Below are 23,708 nucleotides of genomic sequence, written 5' to 3'. Positions count from 1 at the left end.
AGTAGTAATCTTCCTGCTGAAATGTCCAGAAAAAACTTGGATCAGGTGTCCACCTTGAAAGATTTCAAAGGCAGTGTATTAATATCTGGCAAATTGTTGCACAGTTGAAAAAATGGACCTTAGCTGTGCATAGCATATTAGCCACCTGCATCTCCACTGGGGACAGGACAGAGTGCTAGCATTGGCTGGCTGCAAGGGTCTGGTACAAAGCAGGACAAATCTTTATGAAGATGAACTGAAAAAGTTCCCCATAAGCTTCTGCCTTCGCTCAGTCTGCACAGAGTGGTTTTTTTGACAGACAGCTAAAGTGAACTGCCATGAGAGGCCTGCTATGAGCATGTTTTTTAAAAGAAGCTTTCCTGTGAATTTTATGGGGAAATGTGCATATGGTAGGATCAGTATAATTTAAAAGAGCATCTCTGAAATCTGGTGGTGGCCAGCTGTTTTTTTTGAGAAACCTTTTGAATGGAGATGGACTTGAGGCAACTTCTTGAAGATGCCTTTGAAGTCAAACGCTCAAGTAAGGATTTTATGAATGAATTGTTTATGTCCATGTTTGATTACCTAGAAGAACTTGATGTTTGTGAGGAAACATTTCATAATGAAATTGGGGCTAACTGGAGCACTTCTAATTTTCAGTAAGTGTGCAAATTTTAGGCTCTCACACTGGAAATTTTTATTGTAATTTTCATAGTGCTGGTGGAAGTTTATCATCAGTTCTAGTTTTCCTTTTGTTTTGATAAATCTGATTTGCATATAAAAAACTTAAACCCCTGCCCCCCAAGATTCTTTAAGAGGGGAAAAACACGCAATTTGCGTATTCTGTTTGGTTAGATGTCTAAAAAAAATTACCATGTTTCACCCCTCTTGAGACTTTGTATACAAGTATTGTACCTTGAAGAAGTCTGAGGTAGTCAAGCATATGCATCAACACCAGTTCTCATATTTATTTTTATTTAAATCAATTTCATCTTAAGTCAAAACCTATGTGGCTACTGTCAATCACTTCATTCAGGAGGATGGTCATGTTTTGGTTCTAACCGAAACTCCTTTCTTAACTCCTACACTAAAACATGCAACTCTTGCTAAACCTTCTGTTCACTAGAGATGACATTATTTTAACTTGCAGTCTCACCCCAAGGAGCCTGAGCCCAACCCCAACAAGCCCCTGCAGTCCATGCAGTCCTCTGTTCGCTTTTCATTTTTGGAGGTAAGCAAGTAAACTTCCATTGTTGATGTTTTCTTCTGCATCCAAAACCTAATGATCGAAACATATTGCAAAAGGAAAATTGAAAAATAATAAAAATTAAGTATGCGTCTGCCGAAACACGTTTTACTTAAGCAGCTGCTGTTCTAAAGGTAGGTATTTTATGGAAAAACCCCCAGGATAATCTGTATTTTCTGACCTGGTACGCAGACTCAAGATACTAATGTATAATTCTGTGTTGCTGTGACTGCTTAGGAGTGTATCTGAAATTTTATAGTTTGCTTCCTGTGATCATCATGATTGTATTCTGTTATGTGAGAAGTTTAGAAGCTTAAGGTGCATTCAGAAATGAGGGTGATTCGTGAAACACATAGTTATTTTTTGCTTAAGTGAGGGCTAGTAGTGTGCTTAGTGAGTTAAATGATTCAGAAGAACACAAAATCATATCCAGTAATTGGTAGCACTGTTTTGTCTTCAGGACTAGGAGGATTTTAACTTCTCTTCTATTTCAGTAATATTCTAGATAAGCCCTAACAGCCACATACAACATCCTTTTCACTCCCTTCTTCCTTCAAATCCCATGTTTGTTCATAATAATAATTTTCTTTGGCACTTGTCAAAAAGGTAATTATCCTCATGAGATCAGAAAATCATTAAGTGATAGAAAATACTTTGTAGTTCTTCCTGATATGTAAAATTATAATAAATTAAAATTGATGGATGTTTCTGATACAGAAAACTTTTTTTCCTTCCTTCTTTTCTTTTTAGAGCAGGAAGTTGCTAGTCAGGGATCTCATCAGTATCAGTCATTGAGATTCTGCTCCATAGGGAAGGTAGTTTTTAAAATTAGTTACTAATAAGTCATCAATGCCTCATGGATTAGACAAAACCAAAACCAAACCACTTCTAATTTTGGTCAGAGGTCTCACTTGTTACTGTGACAATAAGAACTACCTCCTTCTAAATTACATAATAAAGTATATTTGTGCTTTTTTTTGGTACAACTTCGAACATAGTGTGGCAGAGGTGAGGGTTGCTTGGATGTGTTAACTTGCTTCAGTATACTTTAAAGTTAAAACCAAATTAACAGGTGAGAGCTCTTCTATTGAGGGTTCACATGACACTGAAAAATGGAGCAGTAACCTAAAGACTTGATACATGTTTCTGAAGAAATATTGTAGTCTTTTATATATTTTGTTTTGTTAGGGAAGATATGGTATGAGAATCCCTTATTTGTGCAATTTTCAGTATGATTTAAATAAATACACTTTTTTTTCTCAGTGAAAACACTTTCATAACGTTTGTCTGATAAATTATCAGCAAAATCATCAGCTGGTATAGAATGCTTGGTGAAATTAGAATTTTCTAATTGGGTCTTTATTTTATACAGCCAGAAAAATCACTTCTCTTTGTGGTGAAGGATGTGCTCTTTTTACAAATTTCAGTTTTGTGGAATCAAAAAGCTGTAAACTAACTTTAAATTTTGTATGACCTGGATGACTTGCTGAACGGCCTCTGCAGATGTGTGGATGTGCTGCTGTGCAAACTGTGTGATAGACAAAGCCCTCAGTGTTTTTAGAGCTCAGACCTTCTTTACCCCTCTGGGTGGCAGAGATTCCCTACAGTGCCAAGTTGGAGCTTCTCATCCTGTGATGGAGGATGTTGGGAGCAGACTTTTCAGATACTTTTTGAAGAAATAGGGTGGAAATTATTGTTAGTGCTTAATGTGAAGCCTCATCCCCTCATACAGCTGGAAAATGTCTAAGTTCATAGGGATTTTTCTTCGGTTCTTTTGTCCTGAAATTTATGTAAGGCTGCCAGAATGGTTACTTTTTCGCTGGAGTGGAAATGTTAAAAGTCTGATTAAATATGAAACAGAGTGCTGTATTTATCTGTAGCTGGAGAGCTGCTGGTGTATTGAACATCAAATGTTTCAGTTATTAGTTACTCTTAAGCTTGACCTAGCATAGTAGAAAGATGAAATGTGTTGGTTTTTAGGATATATAAATAATTAGCATTTCCATTAGCTCAGAGTACTCCCATATGTGGGTGGAGAGGAATTACTTCAGTGACACTACTTCTGGTTATATTCAGAAATGTTAACATGCAGGCCTTACCAGAATGAATGGATAGGGTTTTCCTGTGGTATTTCTCGCTCTCTCTCTAACATGCTGGCTCATCTCCCTCATGGCCTTTGACTTGCACAGCTGCTCCTTGGGCGGTTGTTTTTGTTGAAGTTCTGCTTATAGCATTTGTCACATACAGTAGTAGTCTAAAGGGAATCTCTTACCAGCTAGATGATGAAGATCTTTTTGAAATAATCAGTAACATCCTGTCAATGGACATACCTGCCTGCTGGTAGTGTGAAGCTCTCCATTCTTTACTTTTGAGAGAGGGTGGGGGATGAAGTGGTAATTCAGATCTCAGAAAGATAGGCACACATTTACCATTATATTTTTATCTTTGGCGTGAGTCACCTGAAAACTTCCAACTGCTGTTTGGGGGCAAAGTATGTGCAGTTCTAGTACTAATAATTATAAGCAGCAGATTTGCAAGGAAAGAGAGAAGATGATGTAAATAACTGAGCACAGCTACTGAGATATTTAAGATCCTCATGCTTCTAACATAAATTTAGTGTTTTTCTTTGCTGTGGACAATTTGAAGTCCTTTGTCACAGTAACTGGGGGCGGAGTGGGGAAAGTATTTGAAAAAGACCCAGAGGAAACACTAAATGCTAGAAGTTGTAGTGGCTTCTAGTAAAAGTGATAAAGGAAATTGCAATAGTAAATTTTAAAAAAATCTATAACAGCATGCATTTGAACTTGAAGACTACAGAATGGTGATTGTCCACAAAAAAACTTTTTATTCAACATTTTGCTTTCCTGATGTCACTGATACTGAGCTGGGAGAAAAACGTCTCTAAGGCAGTTGATAGATAGCTCTTAGTTTCTACAAAAAAGAAAAGATTTTAGTGAATTTTCCAGAAAGGCTTTACTCAGGAGCGTGCGCATTGCACGAGTGTCAGGCATTGTACAGACACAGATGTTTCTACCTGGTTGAGACTAGTGAAGAGGTAGACAGGATTCCTTCTGAAGCTTTGAAAAAGAAAGCATCAAGTAAAAAAGCCCATATACTTTTTTTTTAAATGGTTAATTTTTTTAATAGACTCTTTAATGAGGAAAATCCAGTTCACCTGACCATATCTACAGCTGAGTTGGCAGGAAGGCAAATGAGGATTATTTAAACCTTTCAGTAATGTAATCTGCTCTTTTGGGAAGCTTGTGAGGATGCCGCTGTAAACACTGCGTTTTATATAGGGTCATGTTGTCAAATGATTACGTATGTGTTACCCAGAGCAGCAATTAGAAGTATAACTGGCATGGATTAAACCTCATCCTGTGGCACTGAATTGAAAGAAAAACAAATGTCAGTGTCACTGATAGCTTGGCCACTTTTTGGTATTTAGTATTAAGTTTTTATATCTGGAAATTGTGAAAAAATGTTGACACTTGCTTTTTCTTGAAATGTAACCTGAATCTATAATGTGAATGAGTAATTATTACAAAGGTAGAATTAGTATGAAACTTTAAAATATAATTTTATACAAATAAAAAATGAATTATTAAATTTTATAATAATCAAACTTTATTTAAGCTGTATAAATTAATATACCAAATTGTTGAATACAGAAATAAAAAGTCAGTGTGCTCTTATTCTTCCAGTTTCTCTGTCTACATCCCCTTTCCCCCCTCCATGACATTCTGTATCTCAGAATCAGATAAAGACAGAAGGCTTAAAATAGCTACTTTCTAACTGTATTGGCCTGTATTATGAAAACATCAATGAAACGGATGGCTTCTGTTGAAAAATGAGCAGTAAAGTTTCTAGTTCTAGTGATTTCTTTATTGCTCTGAAAGTGAGCATGTTTAAAGGGCTTGTAAATGTTTTCTGGCTCTGTGTGATGCTGTGTAGGCATGTGGGGCATATACACTCATATGAAAGATGTAATGGACTGTAGGGATTTAATTTGCTGTTTGGTTTTTACGTTACTGAAGGGAATAGTTTGTTTCTAAACTTAGCAATATTCCTGTGTTTCGGGAGGAAAGTGGTGTGGACAATGTTGGTGTGTTCTGCTGCCTGTGTGGGCTGGCTGGGCTGGGTCTCTTGGGGTGGTCGTGGGGCAGCTGGGGCAGAGCTGCCTCAGGGGCTTGCACAGCCGGGCTGATGACAGAGGCCCTGCCCATTCGGTCCCTGCTGCCACGATCGCGTTCCTGCCCTGTTCTCCGTTAGCTTGTGATTGTGTGGCCGCCCCAAGCTGAATCCCCACGGTGGGCGAGAGCAGGCTTTTGTTGGGAGCGAGGAGGGCGTGGGGAGCGCTTTTCAGCGTGGGGGAACGCAGCGGCAGTATGTGCTTGGATTGACACTCCGCTGCCTTTGGCAGCACTCGCTGCCCACTCAGACCTGAGCAACAGCCAAGGTGACAGCTGTTACACATGCTGGTTAATGATTAAATCTGGTGTAAGCATACAGTCTAGGTAGACAGGGAATACTGCAGAAAAAGAAGGACTAGTACTCACTCCCTGATGACGAGGGACTTGTGCAGAGACATGACATGATTCTCTCAAGCAAAATTGTCACAGAGGAGTTAGCTATTAAATTTGGACTCTTCTGGTCTCAAAGTAGTTGAATTCTATGTAATTTTACTATGGAACTGCTACTTCATGGATTCATAAGGTTTTATAAAGACGTGACGAGTACACATCAGAGGATACCTCCTTTCTCTCCTCAGTGACATAACCTCCATACCCAAGCAGACATTTTTCTTTAAAGTTTATTTCCACCTTTGCTTTCTGATACCAGTGCAAAGTACATTGATCTTCAGGTTATGCTGAAAGATGAAGCTGTTGATTTTTTGTTACCCTGAAAGGGGAAGTTCTTGGGAATGGCTGATGTGGATGAGTTAAAGAATCACTTTGCTCAATTTCTTTCTCAAATTTGTCTTTAAAATGAGGAAAACCTGCTGTTTCATCTCTCAAGGTAATCTGATTAGTATTCATGAACATCAGCCATGAAGCACGAGTTCCTCAAGGTGAAATAAATTAATCTTTGGCTTTCTCCTCCAAAAGTAGTCTGTCTGCTCTGAAGTTACTTTTATGTCCTTTATGCTGTTCTCTTAACTCTTTTTGGGTCTACGTATATAACCTTCTAAAACACTTTCCTCAGTTCTTTCCCATTTCTCTCGTATTAAAACTTACGACAGGTCAAAGGGAGAGCTGTTTCCATTGGAACTTGAAAATGGAAAGTGAAAAACAATTTCATTGCATATTTCAGTTTTTTGTGATGTAGAAGTGAGTTTTGAGGATTGGTTAAATAAAAGCAGCCTCTTACTCAGCAGACGTCATCTCTTGTGTGCTCAAGCATGCTATTCTAGCTTCAGCTTTTGAAATACTTTAAAAAGTTTTCTGTTTTCTGAGCTCTCTGGAGTCACAGCAGAGGAGAAAATTTTTGCTTGTGAGTCATCAGTCTGTTGTTGAGTGCTAGTCTGCTACACGTGCTTAAGCATATTGGTATGTAATGGCATTGCACCAGTGTAAATGAGGGTTCAGCTGAGAACTGCAGGAGCTGCAAAGCTGTCATCTGCGAGCATGGGGTCCCCTGGAGGTTCTTCACTATTTGTTTTCATCCAAGAGGGATACAGGGATGTGAATTTCTGATTCAGTGTGGGTTTTTTTGAGCTGGTGCTAAAGAAGGTGATTGATGTTTTACTTGCCCCCCACTGATGCAAAGTCAGGGAGTATTGGTACGATGATGTTTTGTAAAGCTTCTGGAGCATGAAACTTAGTTTTCTTTTATAATGAATATGAGGCTTTAAGTACATTTTTAAAAGCTCCCAGGACAAACTTAATTCTTCTATATGGCTTTGTCTTATACATATAACTTTTTCAGTTTAATTTGTGGCTTGTAGTACTTGATATTGTTCTGCAGGAAGATTTAGGTATGTATTTTTTAGGTCAAGTAGAGCAAGGAACAGGAGCTTCTGTCTAGTTTACAGGGACAGACAACGGAATTCTAGAAAGCTTACCAAAAATAGAGATCTTTGCTTTAATCCTGTGGTTTTGGGCGGTTTTGTTGTTTTGTTTTGGTGGGGTTTTTTTGTTTGTTTGTTTAGGGGTTTTTTTAGGGGGGGTGGTGTGTGTGTGTGTTTGGTTTTTGGTTTGTTTGTTTTGTTGGGTTTTTTAGTTCATGTATAAGGTGCATGTTAAGAAAGCAAGGAGTTTCTTTGTGACAGTTATTTTTTCTGGTAGACTGAAAGCTACCGACACACAGCTCATGTGAATCATTTTAAATGCCAGTTTGTTGATCTCCTCTCCCTCAACTCTCATAAAAATCCTCCCAAAGTACTTGTGTGCTAGTTTTATTAAATCCTTTGGCCTTTTGGGTTATATTTTATGTTTACCATGGAGTGTTAAATTTTGAATTTAGTACGCTAGTCCTTCTAAGCATTTTGAGGAGGTAACATGAATTTGAATTTGAAAATTACAGTAATTTTGGAGTTGTGCTGTAATAGGGGAATGCTGAATCTGAAGACCGTTCTTATTTTTAATTCAAAATACTGCTTGAAAAAATGGCTTACAAGTTTGAAGGCTATGCAGTCATAGAAATGACCTGAATGGAGATTTCTTGAATTGTTTTACTACTTCCTAAATCAGAGAACTAAAATACTGTAGAAGTATTTCCCACTGAGATATTCCCTCATAATAATGCTTACTTTTACCTTAATTTGATGTCCTGCTTAGCTTACTTCATAAAGTATTCATTGGCTAACCTATGAATGGTTTTGGTCTTAAACATACATGTCTTAAACACAAATGACCTGGTATAGCCTCATTTTGAAATCAAAACCTGACATTACTCTGTAGATTTTTCCCCCCACATTTTTAATTAATTGTTAAGCATAAGTTGTTAATACTTACAAAAAATATACCACACCTAAATCCAAAATTGTAGGAAAGGAGGGAGGATGACAGGAAGTTCTCTTGGGGCCACACAGGGACTAGTGAGCTGAGCACTGCATGCTGTGCTGTTTGGAAATCACTACAGTTCAAGGAGGTGGTTACAATTTGAACAATTGATCTGCATTCCACATATGAAAATAACTCTTAAGGTGTGTCTTGAAATGTACTGGAAGATGGACAGTCTGCTCTCTTCCTATGCTGTCATGCTACAGAGTTTCATGTACAGGCGAGTTACCTGCTACCTGCCATCATAAGTCGCTGTGTGACTGTTCCTGTTGACGTCTTTGCTTTGCCCCTCAGGTGACATACTTGTTAGCAGTGACTGAAATGTGCTTCTCTCAGCCTCAGCTGCTCTCAGCCTGCGTGTACAATTCAAACTTTCGTAGTATGGCTTCAAAATTGACTTAATCTGATTTGATAAGAATGCATTGAGTACATCTTGAATTCAATGTCCACGTACTGTCCAAAATGTGACTGACCGTAATCTGTTGCCACTCAGTTCTTGCAGATATGGAGAAATTGCTAGGTTAAACTGCCAATTGTCCTATATTTTTCTTTGAAAATTTTGTGATAGGGATGTCAGTGGTTCACTTTCAGCAGAAATATTTCCTGCGGTAATTCCACCAAAAATCACAAATTCTGCAGTCTTTTTGCAGTACAGTGACAAATTTCAGCTGGTCCTTGTGTGAGATGCCAGAGAAAAAAATCCTGCAGCTATATTCTTGAGATGGAAATTCTTAACCTTGCTCAGTGCCAATGCTGCAGCATTATGTTGCATCTGTATCATTTTATTGCACCTTGATAAAAATAGATGCAGAACAGAAGCCAGCGCTGTGTGCATCAGCCCTCCCTACAACACGCAGCTCCAGTAGAGGAAATTCTTTGAGGCTCTCAAAGATTTTAAGTGAGGAATGCAGAAGAATGAACTGTATATTGAAAACACACTGCTGTCCCTGCAGTGGCCTTTTATGAGGCTTCATTATTTCTGTTTGTCCTGGATTGCCAAGCAAATTGTATTCTATTTGCCACCTGTATGGCAGTTGTCTTCTGTTAAGTGGGCAGTTTTCCTTATCTCTTCCACACCCAGTCCTCCCTCTGGGGAGACATCTGCTGATAACAGGCTATTGAATGTCGCTGCGCTGCATGACTGATAAGAACTATGGCATCCCATTGTGAGATGCTCCGCCCAAAGGAGGAGCAAAGCATTCATACCCAGATATAATCAGGAGATTCTGGAACACCAGCACAGCTTCTCCATTGGGTTTCCCCAGAGGAACAGCTGCCTCTTCCATTGGATCTTCAGAGGAAGACTACACCCTTCTACAGGATCACTGCTCCAACAGAACCACACGTGACACTCCAAGAGGACTGCAGCCACAATCCACAATTCCAATTGGACTGCTAACACCCTGACCCACAGGGTGTCAGGTTGTGTTCTGCCTCTTGTCAGTGTTGTTTTAGTTTACTGCATTGTTTATGTTATCTTTTTATTTTCTTCCCTAATAAATAACTGTTATTCCTGCTCCCATATTTAAATTAAGGGGGGCCTGAGAGCCCCCCTTAATTTAAAATTTATAACAATTCGGAGGGAGGGGGTTTACATTTTTCCATTTCAAGGGAGGCTCCTGCCTTTCTTAGCAGGCACCTGTCTTTCCAAACCGAGACACTGTTGTATACAACACAACTTGTTTCCACTGCTGTGCTGGCTGACTTGCTTTGCACTGAAAGGTGGTGATCCCTTAGGGTGTCTTGCTTTGGTAATTGCTTATTCTTGAGTACTATAGAAGTGATAGATTCACAGCTGCAGAGTTCTGAAAACCTTTTAAAAATGAATATTTTAGAAACATAGTGGTACATAGGAATGAAAAAGCATGAGACTGAGCCCCCCAGAAGTAGAAATCTTCTCAGTCCTTTTGTTTTTCAGAGATCTTGTTTCTGCTCTTGCTTGCAGCTAACCATTTCAGAAAGAAAGTACATGTGTAGGTTTCTAGAGGCAAAGCCTTGCAGCTGTAAAAAACTGGAGAATGTCACTAAGCTGCTGTATTTGAGACTTTACATTTCTTTCCCTGATGCCAGTTGTGTTTGCTCTTGATCCATGAGATGTGTTGTGCTCCTTACCAGAAGAGCTGTTCAGCAAATAGTCTCACGGCTAGGAACAGCAGAGCAGTTTCCCTGGATGTTGTGGGAGAGGGATACCTCATGGCATGGTTTGGGGGCGCAGACTGATCAGCTATCCCAGTGTCTCCATCCCCTGGTATGAGATGAGATACAGCTGGGCTCTGGTAGGTGCGCAGAGTGAATCTACTGAATGTAGTCCTGAGCATCTCTGAGGAAGCACTTCCACCTACTGCTGGGACACCACTTTTCTTAGAAAGTATTGGAAGCTCCTCCTAGGCTAGAATATACTGATGGGAAGCAGAAAGCATTGAGGAACCTGATGTCTTTAAGAACTTGAACATCTCCTGGTAACCCAGCTTTCACACACTAGTGTGTTTGTCAGTTTCTGGTAACCATTTCCTGTGTGATGTGACAATAATGTCAGTTTCATGTGATTCTGTGTATCTTGTGTGTATGTTGTCACATGTGCCTTTGATAAGCATGATGATCTGCTGAGCTTGTCCTAGAGCAGTCTGATGCTCAAATCCACAGGGCACTCTATGGCAAACTGCTTCTTAATATTACAGACTGAGAAGGAATGACCCAGACCTGTTAAATTTTCTGTAGTGATAAGAAAACTGCTGTCATAGAGGAGAATTGTGGCACATCCTCTGTTCATGCCAGGAGTGATGGAGGCTGCTTTTTCTGCTCTTCAGAAAGAGACCACCAAGACTGGTTGGGCTGGAAAAGAGAAGGTGGTTTGCAGTGACACTTCAGCAGAGCAAAACGGTGGGAGGTTAGAGCTTCAGGGTCACCTAGCAAACCATTAGTGTGTCTGACAGCCAAAATGTGTACCTTGAAAGAGGAAAAAAGGGTTTGCTCCAAGAGGGGTTCTTGGATGCAAACCCTTCTTGCTCTAAGAGAGGTTCTTGGGAGATGACATGATACTGCTTGGCTAGGAAGGCAGTTTTTCAAATTGATAAAAAAGTAAATGCTGACAGAAACAAGCCTAAACTTTCATACAAAACAAAAGCACTGTAAAAGACTTGTCTGTGGGACTGTGAAGTGCAGCCACACTGGAAGGAGTTCTTGTCATGTTTTAGAAGTTGTAGACTGGTTGCTGTAGTTTTGTTGGCGAGTACATAGGAACACATGTATTGAGTTTGGGAAGGCTGTAAATGCATAACTTCCCCAGCTGATAAAACCTAGAAATATTTCTAAAAGTTGGAGTAATGCCTGAGAGAAGGGGATGATGGCAACTGCTGGTGTACATATTTATCAGCTGAAGCCAGTATTTCATTATGAACAGCCTGGTATGTTCCTCCTTCACCTTCAGCTTCATATTGCTGTTTCTTTGCCAAGAGAACATTTAGGCTCTCCCCATGCAGTCTGCCCCTGGACCGATGAGATCTGCTCCTCTTGTGAGTATGCAGAAGTGTGAAAGTGTGGATGCTGAGGAACAATAGAATATAGAGTAGGCTGAGATAATCCTTTGTCAACATTAAGCATGGTTATTACTAAGTTTTGCAGACTAAAATTGTCGCGTAATTTAAAAAAGATCCAAGCTCTCTACCAAAAAAAAAGGCAAAATACTGAGATAAATGAGTTTGATGATTTAAAAGAAACAAGCCATATACATTTTCATAGTTCAGACTCATTAAAATTCATGGTAAATCATGTCCAGATTGACTGGAGATGGTCAAAGGAGAGGCTGTTTGAATGGTGTAGGGGTTTTGAGATAGGTTTGGGGATTTTTTATTGCTGGTATAGGAAGAGTCTATATTTGCAGTGGTAAGTACTTACAAGTCTCTTTTGTATCAGGATATTAATGTTTCCATAAACTTACATACAATTATTATTCCATTATTTATAATGGAATAATAAGGTTGTCTGGTATCAGAGAAATTAGGGCACTTGGTGGTTTGAACTGTTATTTGACAGCTGAGTGGTTTATCGCCTCATTTCTACTATGACAGAGTTTTTCAGAATGCTGGAGGCCTCACACAACTCACGTGGGTTGTACTGATCCTCTCCTTCTTGGTTTACATAGTTTTGACAGTCTTGGTGACAATTCAGGTGCTGACTGTAGCTTCCTTGTTAGAGAGAGCTGATGTGCACTTTTAGTCGAACCAAAATAAACCAAAATGTGATTGCCTGTCTTAGGAAGTGGAGGGTGAAATTCTGTGACTCACCATGGTATCCTCCCTGACTCTTCCTGATGTGCATATCAGAAAGATTTAAGACTGTTTCTTGACTCATCTGAATCTCTTTCAATTTATGCATATATGGTCTTTGCTTATAGGGAGGCAGGAATTGTAGAAATCATTCAGTACCTCTGAGTCTGCAGAGTGGTCAGCCCAAAGAACATTTCCCTATTACTGTCTTCTGTCTTTCCTCTTTTTTTAAAATATCTGAACGTTTGATGCAGGTGTTTCTGGAGTTATCTTCACTGCGCTCCCAAGAAGTAGAAATATCTTTGCTTTACAGGTGGAGAGCTGAAGCGCAAACAGATTAAATAACTAGATGACACCATATCTTAGACCGTGAGGCACCTTAGCCATGAGGTAATTTTTAGTATTTTGTCCTTAATTTTGAGAATTTTCTGTCATGTTTTTATAAGTATAACTAACTAAAATAATCTTTACTACTCTTGCAAAGAGTAAAGTTCCCTTCTTTCGTGTAGTTAATTCTACTGCTGCCCGTGGTCTGTTCGGCAGCTGCATCATCTGCATGTCTGATAGTTAACTGTTTAGTAAACCCCACAGACATAAGAGTATGTGCTGAGTGTAATTATGGTTGTTCAGAAATTCAGATTTAAACTGGAGGTGTGTGCTGAAGCACACCTATGATTGTTTATTATTTAGCCTTTTGAGGAGGATAGCATTAAGGGTGACCTGTAATGTGACTTAAGGATATTATAAAATTGCAGTGCTGTGTGCTCAGGTCATTGAAATACCAAGGGTAGCGTTAATGGGCAGTCCACATAATATTCTTTTAAAGATAATGTTTTCCCTTTCAACTTCCTGTGCACCTGAGTTCCAACTTGCTAGCTTGCACTGCATGGGGTGCTCCATCTCACACTGTTATGCTGACAACAGATCCATCACACGGGTTAACTGAAGCATGAAGCCAGATGGGTGCAGGGAAGACTCAGGAAATGCTTGGGTGTATATGTATTGCAAAGCTCTGAATTCTTGGCACCTGGTTTTTATTCACTGTCATTTAAATAATGATTTTAAAGAAAATTGTGTGTTTAAAATACAGGAAGTAAATAGTGTACTTGCCAGGTCTGGGGAGGAGCCTGTAATGTCCTTGCTGTGACAGAGACCTGCTAATTGGGTGATTCATTTAGAAAATTCAGCATGTAAATATAAGAGCGGATGAAGTTTTCTGTCTCACTGAAGTCAGCATTTATACTGAATAAATGCTTTCCAATTCAGTATCACAGGAGTAAATTTGTTTAGACTTTGATTGACAGACTTGAGAACTTCCCTGTGCTGACCTCCATTAAACCTCCCCTGTACCCCAAAAGGCGTTTTGAGAATGATGAAAGTTACAACTTAGGATGACGTCTTTCCCAAACCTATCAGGATTAAAAACTATCAAACAAAACTTGAGTTTGATTTATTTCCATAGTTTATTTGACTAAAAATAGAGAATCCCTGAAGTCTGTTACTCAGATCTGTGAGTATGGCACTGTGGTGTCCCAGGAAGGAGCTGAACGTGAGAAAATGGCTCTGTATAAGGGGTAGCATTTCTGTTAGAGGAGTATGTTGTTTGAGATTCTTCTAACCAAAAAGCTGTGGTGGCAGGATAAAATGCTCCACTTAACTGCCTTTTGAAGATTGTGGGTTTTGGACTCTGTTTTCCACAATTAGAAATTTAGGAAAATGAAGCAAAACCAGATAAACCTACAAGGGCTGTGAAGAGTATTTTTTTTTGCATATGTATTTCAAACTCTATTTTATGTAGTCTGTTTCCTGTAATAAAGAGAAGTCGTTTATGAATATTTTCATCTTTAAAAGGTAAAGAAAGATTGTGTGCTCTAAGTCTGATTTATACAGATTTATGATATTTCAAAATATCAGAAAAAAAATTTTAACTTTCCAGTGGGAAAACAAAAAAAAAGCTTTTCTATTAAAAAAAAACCAAATGGATTTTCTACCATTTAATTAATAAATATTTTTTTCTCAAAAAATATGACTTAGTTGAGTGTAGCTGTGATCCGGAATGGATGGCAATAGCTAAGTACATAACTGTTTTAGAAGAATGATTGTGTCCAAGTTTTCTTAAGAAATACTTAGGAATTGCACCTTGACCCTTAATCGTGCCATTTGCCACGTAGGGTGTTGTTGTTGGCTTAAAAAGATGCTTGGTAAAATACAGCTGGATGTGTGTGATGTCAGGAGAACTTCTAAGTGTGTAGAGTGGTCAAAACCAATGCAATGAAATAAGTCTTAAGTGGTGATTGTTTCACATGAGTGCCCAGAACCATGGAAAAACTTCATTATGATTTTTTACATATATGTTGGATAACATGGTGCCTTCACATCACACTTTGGTACTGTGGTACTGCAGCCACAAAAATTGTTAATTGCGACTTGAAAAGATGCTGTGATCCTCTTTGGGATGCTGTTAAGTGCTGGCAAAAAGGTACTTGAAGAACAATCAAAGTAGGATAGAATAATACTTTTTAATACAGTATTCCTCTCCCCACCCCCTGGCATTTATGGTAATGAAGCCAAGGTTCAAGCATCATGGTATCTGGAAAATTACAGCATTTTTATTAGGTGTTTTCTGACTTGCTTACCATGCAAAACAACACTTCTGAAATGTAGTAATGCTGTTCTGCTTGCCAAGATGAATGAAAATTCAGTGATAAAAATTGGGAGATGGTTCTTCTACACTTTCTCATTAGCTGGTTTGCTAAATAAACTCAGAAGGAGAACCTAATCTCTAGGCCAGAGTAAATAGGCAGCATAGCTGTTAGCATGGTTGGCTCATTCCACTACAGACAGCAAAATACTGGATTAAAAATAGTGTTGCCTGATGTGAATTCTGATGCCTGATGCAGATGATTGACAATATCTTAAACTTCCAAATACATTGTGCATAATCTTAGAGTCTTTCAGAAATGGAAGGAGATGGTGGGGGCCATTGCTTTTCCTAAATGTGTTTATGTTAGATGAGCTAAAATAAACTGGATCAGTGGGAGATTTTTTAAAAAATATTTCGCACATTACTTCAAAACTGGTTAGAGTAATAGTGTTTATGTGTATTTATACACATAGCTAAGAAAACTTGGAAGCTTGGCAGACATATATTGTACACCCACAAAGTATTATTTTGTACTGTGATTTCTTTAAGTTATTTTTACACAGAACATCCCAGCGAAAATCCTGTGCAGTCACCAGACGGTAATAAGCGTCAACATCAACCACTAGGGGGAGCAAGAGTTCAATTGTTCTAATTAAGTGTCGTGATACTAATTAATTAGCGCATCTTAAGCACTGAATATACCAGTGAGATCTTTTAGCTTCACAACCTTTATAAAACAGGCTGTAGACTTTATCTACTGCTTAGGGTTTTTTTATCCATCCTCTAGTGCTTGTTTGAAGTGTGATTATTTTTTTTGTTAGAAAGGCATATAACATACAGGATTTACAGTGATGGAAAATCCCTGTGTTATGATCAATAAAAGAATTTAAAACTTCTTTTCTGCCTGCCTCTTGGAGATTGAACCCATAACTCTGTATGTGAGGGGAGGACACGACAGAATTTGCTGTTCTTACACTCTGATTCCTCATTAAAATCTCTTCCTGTTGTGGAAGTGCATACTGAATGACAAAGGTTCTCCAAAAGACTTGACCAAGTAAAATAAAATTTTTTTTCAAGCGGTACACTGTATTTCAGATTAAAATTTCTTTTCTTGAATTCTTCATATCTTTTTTGCGGCCTTTGGGAAATGCCTCAACTAGCTGCGTTTGAGCCCCTCAGTGCTCAGTTATATCATCTCCTTGCTCATATGAGAGATTTTCCTGCTTGTAGAACTGAGGGACATTTATTCTTTTATCTATACATCACATTAAAAAATTCTTATTTTGCTATTTATCTATGATAGTAGCTAAATTATTTGCCTGATACCTGCCTTCCAGATTCTGCAATATGTATGTGTATTATGACTGGGGGGTGGTTTTGTCCTTTGGTATAACTTGATGGCTAGCAAGGTTGTAATGCAAATAAAGCTGCTTTATCCAATGATAAATTAACCTGTTCCTCTGATTACTTACTTCTTATGTCTTCTTTGCTAGAAAGGATATAATACTTTTTTCCAGCTCATTGATAGCAGTTTTACTTGTGTTAGATGAAAAACATGACCCTGTATTGTCTAGTAGAAATGTGTGATGTGCAGTTACATTTTCAAATCTCTAGGTGAGTTTAAATGTTTCCCTTACACATAAATTTTTCAGTTGTGGTAGTGAACTTCTTACAGTATTGTTAGGAGATAGGTGGAATATTTTAGTAATGTCTTGATACATAGTCAGCTGAGATGGTTATTGACCAGACCTGAAATCTCACTTGAAATGCTTTTTGGACAAACTGTTTCATGTCATACTAAGTAAGCTTCTGTACCTGAACTCAGTACTGCTAGCAGCTGATATCCTGTTTGTCCTTTTCAAGGAGCGTTATGGCATGACAGCTTTGTTCAGCCATTGTAATAACTTCCAGCTATTTCAAGACACTTGGAAAATAGTAATAATTGAATGAGCAGCTTCACCAGTTCCTTTGTTAGTCATTGGATAATAATTATCTGACTAAAGAGACTCAAGTAAACCAAAACAAACTCCTCTCAAGGGATGCGTTAGCTCAGTTCTAATGTACTGTTCTTTTAAGATGTTGATGAAACATTTCTTTTTTGCTAAAAGATGTGATTTCATAATCTTTCTAGCCCATGAAAACAGAGAAGGTGCCTCAAGGTGACCTGTTTTTTTCCTGGTTCACAAATTTACTCATCTTTTTTCAGTATGAGGCCTATGTTTTTAAGATTTTACTAATCTTAGTATCACTAAGGAATTCTTTATTTTCTGTATTGTTGCTGGTGACCTGCATTCAGTGTACATTGTCCTATAAAATTGATGAGACTTGAGCATTCTGTAATGCCTTTGGGCAGTGATTTCTCAAGATTTTAATATGTTTTGAAAAATGTTTGTGTAATTATCCGTCAGCATGAAGATGGTAGATAACTTCTGCATTGGAATATTATGTGCAAAATATTGATTTAGTATTGGTATGGCATTGTGGTTTTAAACATGCGCTTTCAACTTCCTAAGTAGTATTTTATGGTGATACTTAAAATCAGTAATCAGAGTTATATAATTAAAAAGTTACTGGGGAAGAATTTTTATTGCTGTTAATTACTGAAGTAAATGTTGACATTTTGAATTTTTTTTTCTGTTATATGTTGAATGAGACTTCGCTAAGGATGCTTTTTATAAGTTTGCTTTTGGAAATGTAATCTTCAAAGCAACCTTTTCTGCTTTCTGACTTGAGTGATATGATGTTTTTTGACTTCAAGTGAATATAAAAGGGAAAACTTAATGATCCTTATCACTTGTTTTTTTACATGCTAGCTTATGTAACTCTTCATGATGCATAAAAGTCGTCACCCAAGTTCTGCAGTAAAGCATCTCCTAAGAGATGAAGTTGCGAGCTGCTTGTTGTTTTGCAAGTGGCTGTATAGAGGACACTTAAGCAATAAATGCTGTTAAGAACATACTTGCAGATTCTTAACTTTGTTATTTTATTTATTTTTGACAACTGCAGAATTCTGTTTTAGTTGGATACTGAAGGAAAGTTGCTGAACATGCCAGTAACATTTTGTTGGAAGAGAATTAGAGCTAATTGTCAACTATGCACTTATCAATATAACATAGATATGTTCCTAATAATTTGGGGTTTTCATATTTTTAAGATGTTATCATATTTACTGGTCAGGTTTTTTTGTCCAGTTCTACATGACAGAGTAAATTGCAGTGGCTTACAGAACACAACAAAATACATCTGTTGATCCCATGTCTGTAAAGGATAAGCAGCATTATCAGTATTGATAGTGAAAGAGGCCTCAATTTTAGCGACAGCTGCTGGAAAAGAAGTGGTCCTGCTGCCCCTGCCTCTCTGCCTGACCCTTCATTCCGTGCCTTGTATTGGGGCTGGTCCTGGAATTTCCTTCATTGAGCTGATTCAACTCACTAAACTGGGAGAGAAGATGTACTCTTAGATGCCCTGTATAATACTAATAAGCTTGCAAAACCTCACTCTCCCTTGAGGTCTTTGCTTTGAAATCAGGCATTTCTGTGTCATGGAAAGTCACAAACTGCAGGCACCATTCTAGAAGCTATGTCATTTATGTCAGGCATTGCAAAAGTCTTCAGCACCATTTACATTTTGGCTCTTGAAGGATAAGGCCTCTGCTTTGCTTTATGAAGCATATAATTTGTCTAAGGTTGTTGTGGGATGATGCTGGACTTCTTACAGCTCTGCTCTTCATTTTCATGCCTTTGTCAAAGTCTCTGTAGCGCCTTAATATGCATGTGTCCAGTAAGCACTTCAGAAAAATAATTACTGAAGTCTCCTTGCTTTCAAGCCCATGCTACAAACAACAAGACTGATTAGCAGGACTGTGTGTGCATGTAATTGTGCACAGAAAGCCAAGATGAAGTTATGTTTGGATCTACAGGTCAGGGAATATGGGAAGCTATTGCTTGTGAATAGTCTGTACAGGATCTAGAGACTGAGTTGCAAGGGAGTTGACCATCACTGTTGGAAGTGCAGTGTTCACTATGGATTGATATGTATCCTGGTTCTGGCCAGTGTTAAATTTTGCAGTAGCCAGAAGGGGGCATGGCTAGGATGTGAAGGTCCACCTCATGTAGCTTTCTGGGGATGGGGTGAAAGGGTCTCTTTCAGGTTGGTGTAGGGAGTAATCAGATATTCTCAGGAGTGTGAGAACTCAGATGCGAATAGTTCTTTTATTGTACCCTCTTTTATGATTAGCACTGTTACTGTTCATTTTAAATCTTGTTTCCGGTAAATCTGTTTTTATCTAAACCTGTGATCTTTATGCTTTGTATCTTCAATTCTTGTTTCCATCCTGCCTCAGGGGCATGGGGAGGAGGAGGAGGAGGAGGAGAGGGAAGTGAGTGTCTATGGTTTGTAGAATCTCAGTGAGAGCATTAAGTTGGGGAACACTATTCCTAAAACCATGACCCTCTGTTGCTATATATGTGGACAGAAACAGTTGCCTAGAATTCATCCTTTCTCCTATCCTATTTTTTTGCCTTTCTGCTTTTGCAAAAATCCAGCTTTTCAGATAGTGAAATCTGTGTAAGGCTTTTGGTATAATCATGTCTGGTTGTACACAGAAGGGTTAAACTTTTTTTTCCATCAGAATTTGTCTACTTGCAAGCAGCAATCTTATTTTTTTTTTTCTGGTGGGTCTTTGCCAACATTATGATAGGCTGGTCTCGCTTAATTTTTAATAGCTTTTAGGTATGTTTCAGAATTGGAGACTTCACATAATTTTGATGAAGTGGTAGAGATTTTCACCAAGAAATCATGAGTTCAGTTTCAGTCCTGGGCTTGGAACAGAAAAGATTGATAATTTTTGGCCTTAATGTGAAATAAAATTTGAACTCCATGTTCCATGATCACCCCACAAGTGATGTGCTTGACTGAATTATGGAACCTGAACTGCTTTTGTTACTCTTAACTGCCTCTTAGGTAGAGTAATGAGGTGAGGGGAGAACCTGCAGGACAGTGAAGACACTGAAACTTCTCCTTTGTGATAGGTGGAAGACTTCGTTTTTAATCTTTAGCCAGTGCTGTTCACAACATCAGTTATGTATAAATTCTCTGGTTTCATGATTGTGTACAGTTCTTTCTCCTAATATGCTGATTACAGGCAAAAAACTTGAATATGTAGCAGAGAAGATAAAGTTATGGAGTTCATGGAGGAGGAGATGTTTCTTGGTACTTACGTAGAGATTTGAGAATTTCCTTCTTATGCAGTTTTAAGGAAGGAGTGTTGGCAGCCATGCTTGCCTTCATGTGAACCTTTAAAACTTCATGCTCAGTATGCTCAGGCATGTCTCAAAGTGAAAATAAGTGGATAAGAGTTTTCCTTTTACTGGCTGCAGTAGATGTGAATACTCAGTGCTAATGGAGAGGTATAAAAAGAGCAGTCATGCTGGGAAGTGCCCTCCTGTAGGGCACAAATGGACATCAGCCCAAGTACCAGCTTCTGCACCTATTTCAGCCTTCCTTGTACAAGAAAATCTGACCTGAGACCTAGATGAGGCTGTTTTCCCTTCTTACATGGAAATGGTCTCTTCTAAAGTTAATATGTCTTTAAAGAAGTGTTTAATATTCTTTTGTGTTTTATCAGTGTTACCCTGATGTTTTCTGTGTCATGAGAATAAATGGTGTTTGCTGGGGATTTTTACTAAAGCCTTTGGTGCTAAATAGAGTGAGAGCTGTCTAAAGAGATCTGTCTCATCCCAAGTGGCATGTGAACCCTGCCAGCTCTGCTCTGTGACTCTCAGATAAACAAAAAGGCAAGTGGAAATTTTTAAGTACATTAAAAGAAACCTCCTAGTTTTTGAACCCACAGTATCTTTGTCTATACCTGACCATCATTGCTTTCAACATCTGGAGTTAAGACATTTTGGAATGACAAGGTAATAGAGTAGTAATTTTAGAAATGCTTTTATTTGTGTACTGCTGAGATGTGAGGAAAAATGGTAGTCTAGACAGAGCTGGAGAAGGAGAGAGGAGAGGGCTGGAGAGTGGTGCTGCAGTTTGGTGTGAAAAGACTGAGGACAGCAGCCAGGAGAGGCTAAAACGAGGAGTGAAGGTGGAATGTTGGGTGGTGGGAGTCAAGAAAGCAAACCAGCTGAGCTGGGAGGCAGCTGGCGAATAGCAAAGAAAGAAAGTTGGAAGGAAGAAGGGGAAGAAATGAGTCAAAGTACCTGAGGCATTAGGTCATTGTTATGAGTGGGAAAGGTACTCAGAGCCTTTCTGTAGCCTTCTCTTGCCAGCCTGTGCTTCAGGGTAGCTTTCTCAAAAGAGGTAGCTGGCAATGGAGGGAGGCGGGTGTCCCAGCTTTCCGTGGCAAACGCCTGATGTCTGGAGTGGCAGGTAGCCAGTGTGACAAACGGTAATTAAGTACCTGTACCGTCAGTTCTCCCGGGAGAGGCAGAAGCCCCGGCCGTGACACACGTACACTGTGCACTGCACCGAGAGTCACTGGTCCTTGCCTTACAGTTCCCAGCCCGTCCGAGCGCGGCCGGCGGGCGGCTCCGATCCGTGGGGGGCTCTGTGGGGGTCGGCCGGGGGCTGTGCCGTGCCGGGCCGGCCCGCGGGGGCTGTGCTGGGTGCGGGCTGACCCGCGGGGGCTGTGCCGTGCCGGGCCGGCCCGTGGGGCTGTGCTGTGCTGTGCTGTGCCGTGCCGGGCCAGCCCGCGGGGCACGGGCGGGGGGCTCTGACCCGCGGTGGGCGGGCGGAGCGGGAGCGGCGCGGCCTCTGCGCGGCCGCCAATGGCCGGGGCGGGGCGGCGCCTGTGAGCAGCCGCACGGAAAAGTTTCTGTCGGTTCGGGTTGCTGCTATCTCTGCTCTCCTTCCGCCCCCTCGGAGGCTGGCTGCCTTCTCGCTCTCTTTCTCAGGGCTGCTGTCCCTTCCTCTTCTTCCTCGTCGTACTATGGCACTGTGTCATTAAGCTTTCAAACGCAGAGAAATGGATATGTCGGATCCCAGTTTTTGGACCCTCGTTTCCAACTTCACGCTGCCCCACCTGCGGCGAGGCAGCCGGCTCCGCCGGACTCAGAGGTGAGGCAGGCCGCTCCAGGTGCGCGGGAGCGGGCGCTGAATTTTCCCGGCAGAAGGGCCCTGGGAAGGGTCGGGACCCACGGCCTCCTGGCTTCTTCTGGTCTGGAGCTGTGAGAGCTGAGAGCCTCTCCTTGCGAGGCCCTTGGTGGTGGCTTTTCTAACCAGACGCTGCATAGTACTCTGCCTCCATTTATAAGATCTTTTGTTTTGTCCAGCCCTTCTACCCTCCTCTTTTTTCCCCCCTTAAAGACATTTCCAGCTTGCTTTCACGTATTCGACCTTTTATTGGAAACAGATACTCTTTTTATGGACAACTCAAGATAGCCTATTTTGTTCGGTGTTCTTAAAGGGACAGGTTTGCATAAGTACCTTTTTTAAAACAGGCTAGCTTAACATTTGTTAATACAGGAATGGCCTTTTTTGGTTCTGTAGCATTTTCATTATTGTCAGGAGGAGGGGGAGCTTGGAAATAGTAAACGCTGAGTAAAAGTTAAAGGGTTGTGCCATCAGTGGGCAAAAGACTGACAGGCTGTCATGTCATGGTTAATTTCTGTGCCATGGTGGCCTCTTCTGTTAAATATGTCCCTATAACAAGAATAAGAAAAAAATTATAAAAGTTTGTAACTTCGGTACACTAGTACCCCATATGCCATTTTGAGACATACCAGGTGTGGTGTTCAGTCATGACAAGCTTCTGACTGTGAAATTGCCTTGAGTATTGGCTTATGTATTATCTTTGGAGAGCGTGTGTAGAATATTTCTTCTGCTGGGTAAAAAGATGGCACAAAGCAAGCAGGATAGAGGCTTAGTAAAGTTGGCTTTTACTAAGCTTTCAGTACTTACAGTCTGACTTTTTTGTTTTTTCAAAAGAAAGAAAACTACTCTCTGTTTAATGGCAGAAAGTTTAAAATAGGAAAAACAAGTGGTCTGTTTGACATAGATAAAAAAACTATTCCTGCAGTAAATACCTATTATTTGTGTCTCCTACTTGGGGTAGCTGAAAATACTGAGTTATTTTATCATTATTATCCCTCTCTTGTAAATAATTTTTTACTATTACACAGCATTAACTGAGAATTGGAGTAGGCCATAAAGATTTTTCTGCTGAGAAATGTTAAGGTTTTTTATTCAAATTATCTTTACTGTTCTTACTCAGATTGTATGAAGACCTACAAATACCTTTTATAAATGTATGGCTGTGTGGCAGGTTGAGGAGGAGAGAATCTTCCTAGTTCTCACAAGAAGCATGAAATAAATACGTACCATTGGTTTGTTTGTTTTATGTATTTGGATGCCTTCCTGCTTTTCAGGCATATTCAGTTCTGTACTGGGTTTGTTGAAATACTTGAAAGACTTTTTACAGTCTCAGCATATCACATACGTCGTATGTCAGTGAATAGTACATGCCATATATGCACTTACATTTCATGTATTATAGAGGTATTAAATACTTAATGCCCTCTCTGTAGCCAAATCAGTGTCTCACAGCACTGTGAAGTTAAAAA

General features: G+C 39.5%; 1 protein-coding gene across 11 annotated transcripts in view; it reads left to right on the top strand.

The window, feature by feature from the left end:
• Positions 1-23,708, top strand: part of MAST4 (microtubule associated serine/threonine kinase family member 4) — a 276,947-nt gene that overhangs the window by 152,284 nt on the left and 100,955 nt on the right. Inside the window, exon 2 of one of the 11 annotated variants that reach the window (XM_030968191.1) lies at positions 1,130-1,210. The exons of 8 other annotated variants lie outside the window; for them this stretch is intronic. In XM_030968191.1, the coding sequence (XP_030824051.1) occupies positions 1,130-1,210 (81 nt within the window). Of the gene's footprint in view, positions 1-124; positions 1,211-21,892; positions 22,204-23,708 lie in introns of those variants that run through there. 2 more of the 11 variants (XM_030968190.1, XM_030968192.1) reach the window with 2 other exon arrangements.

Source organism: Camarhynchus parvulus, chromosome Z (assembly GCF_901933205.1).
Source record: "Camarhynchus parvulus chromosome Z, STF_HiC, whole genome shotgun sequence".
In the NCBI taxonomy this organism is placed as follows: domain Eukaryota; kingdom Metazoa; phylum Chordata; class Aves; order Passeriformes; family Thraupidae; genus Camarhynchus; species Camarhynchus parvulus.
Note: the sequence above shows the minus strand (reverse complement) of the source record. Positions and strands in the feature narration are given on the sequence as shown.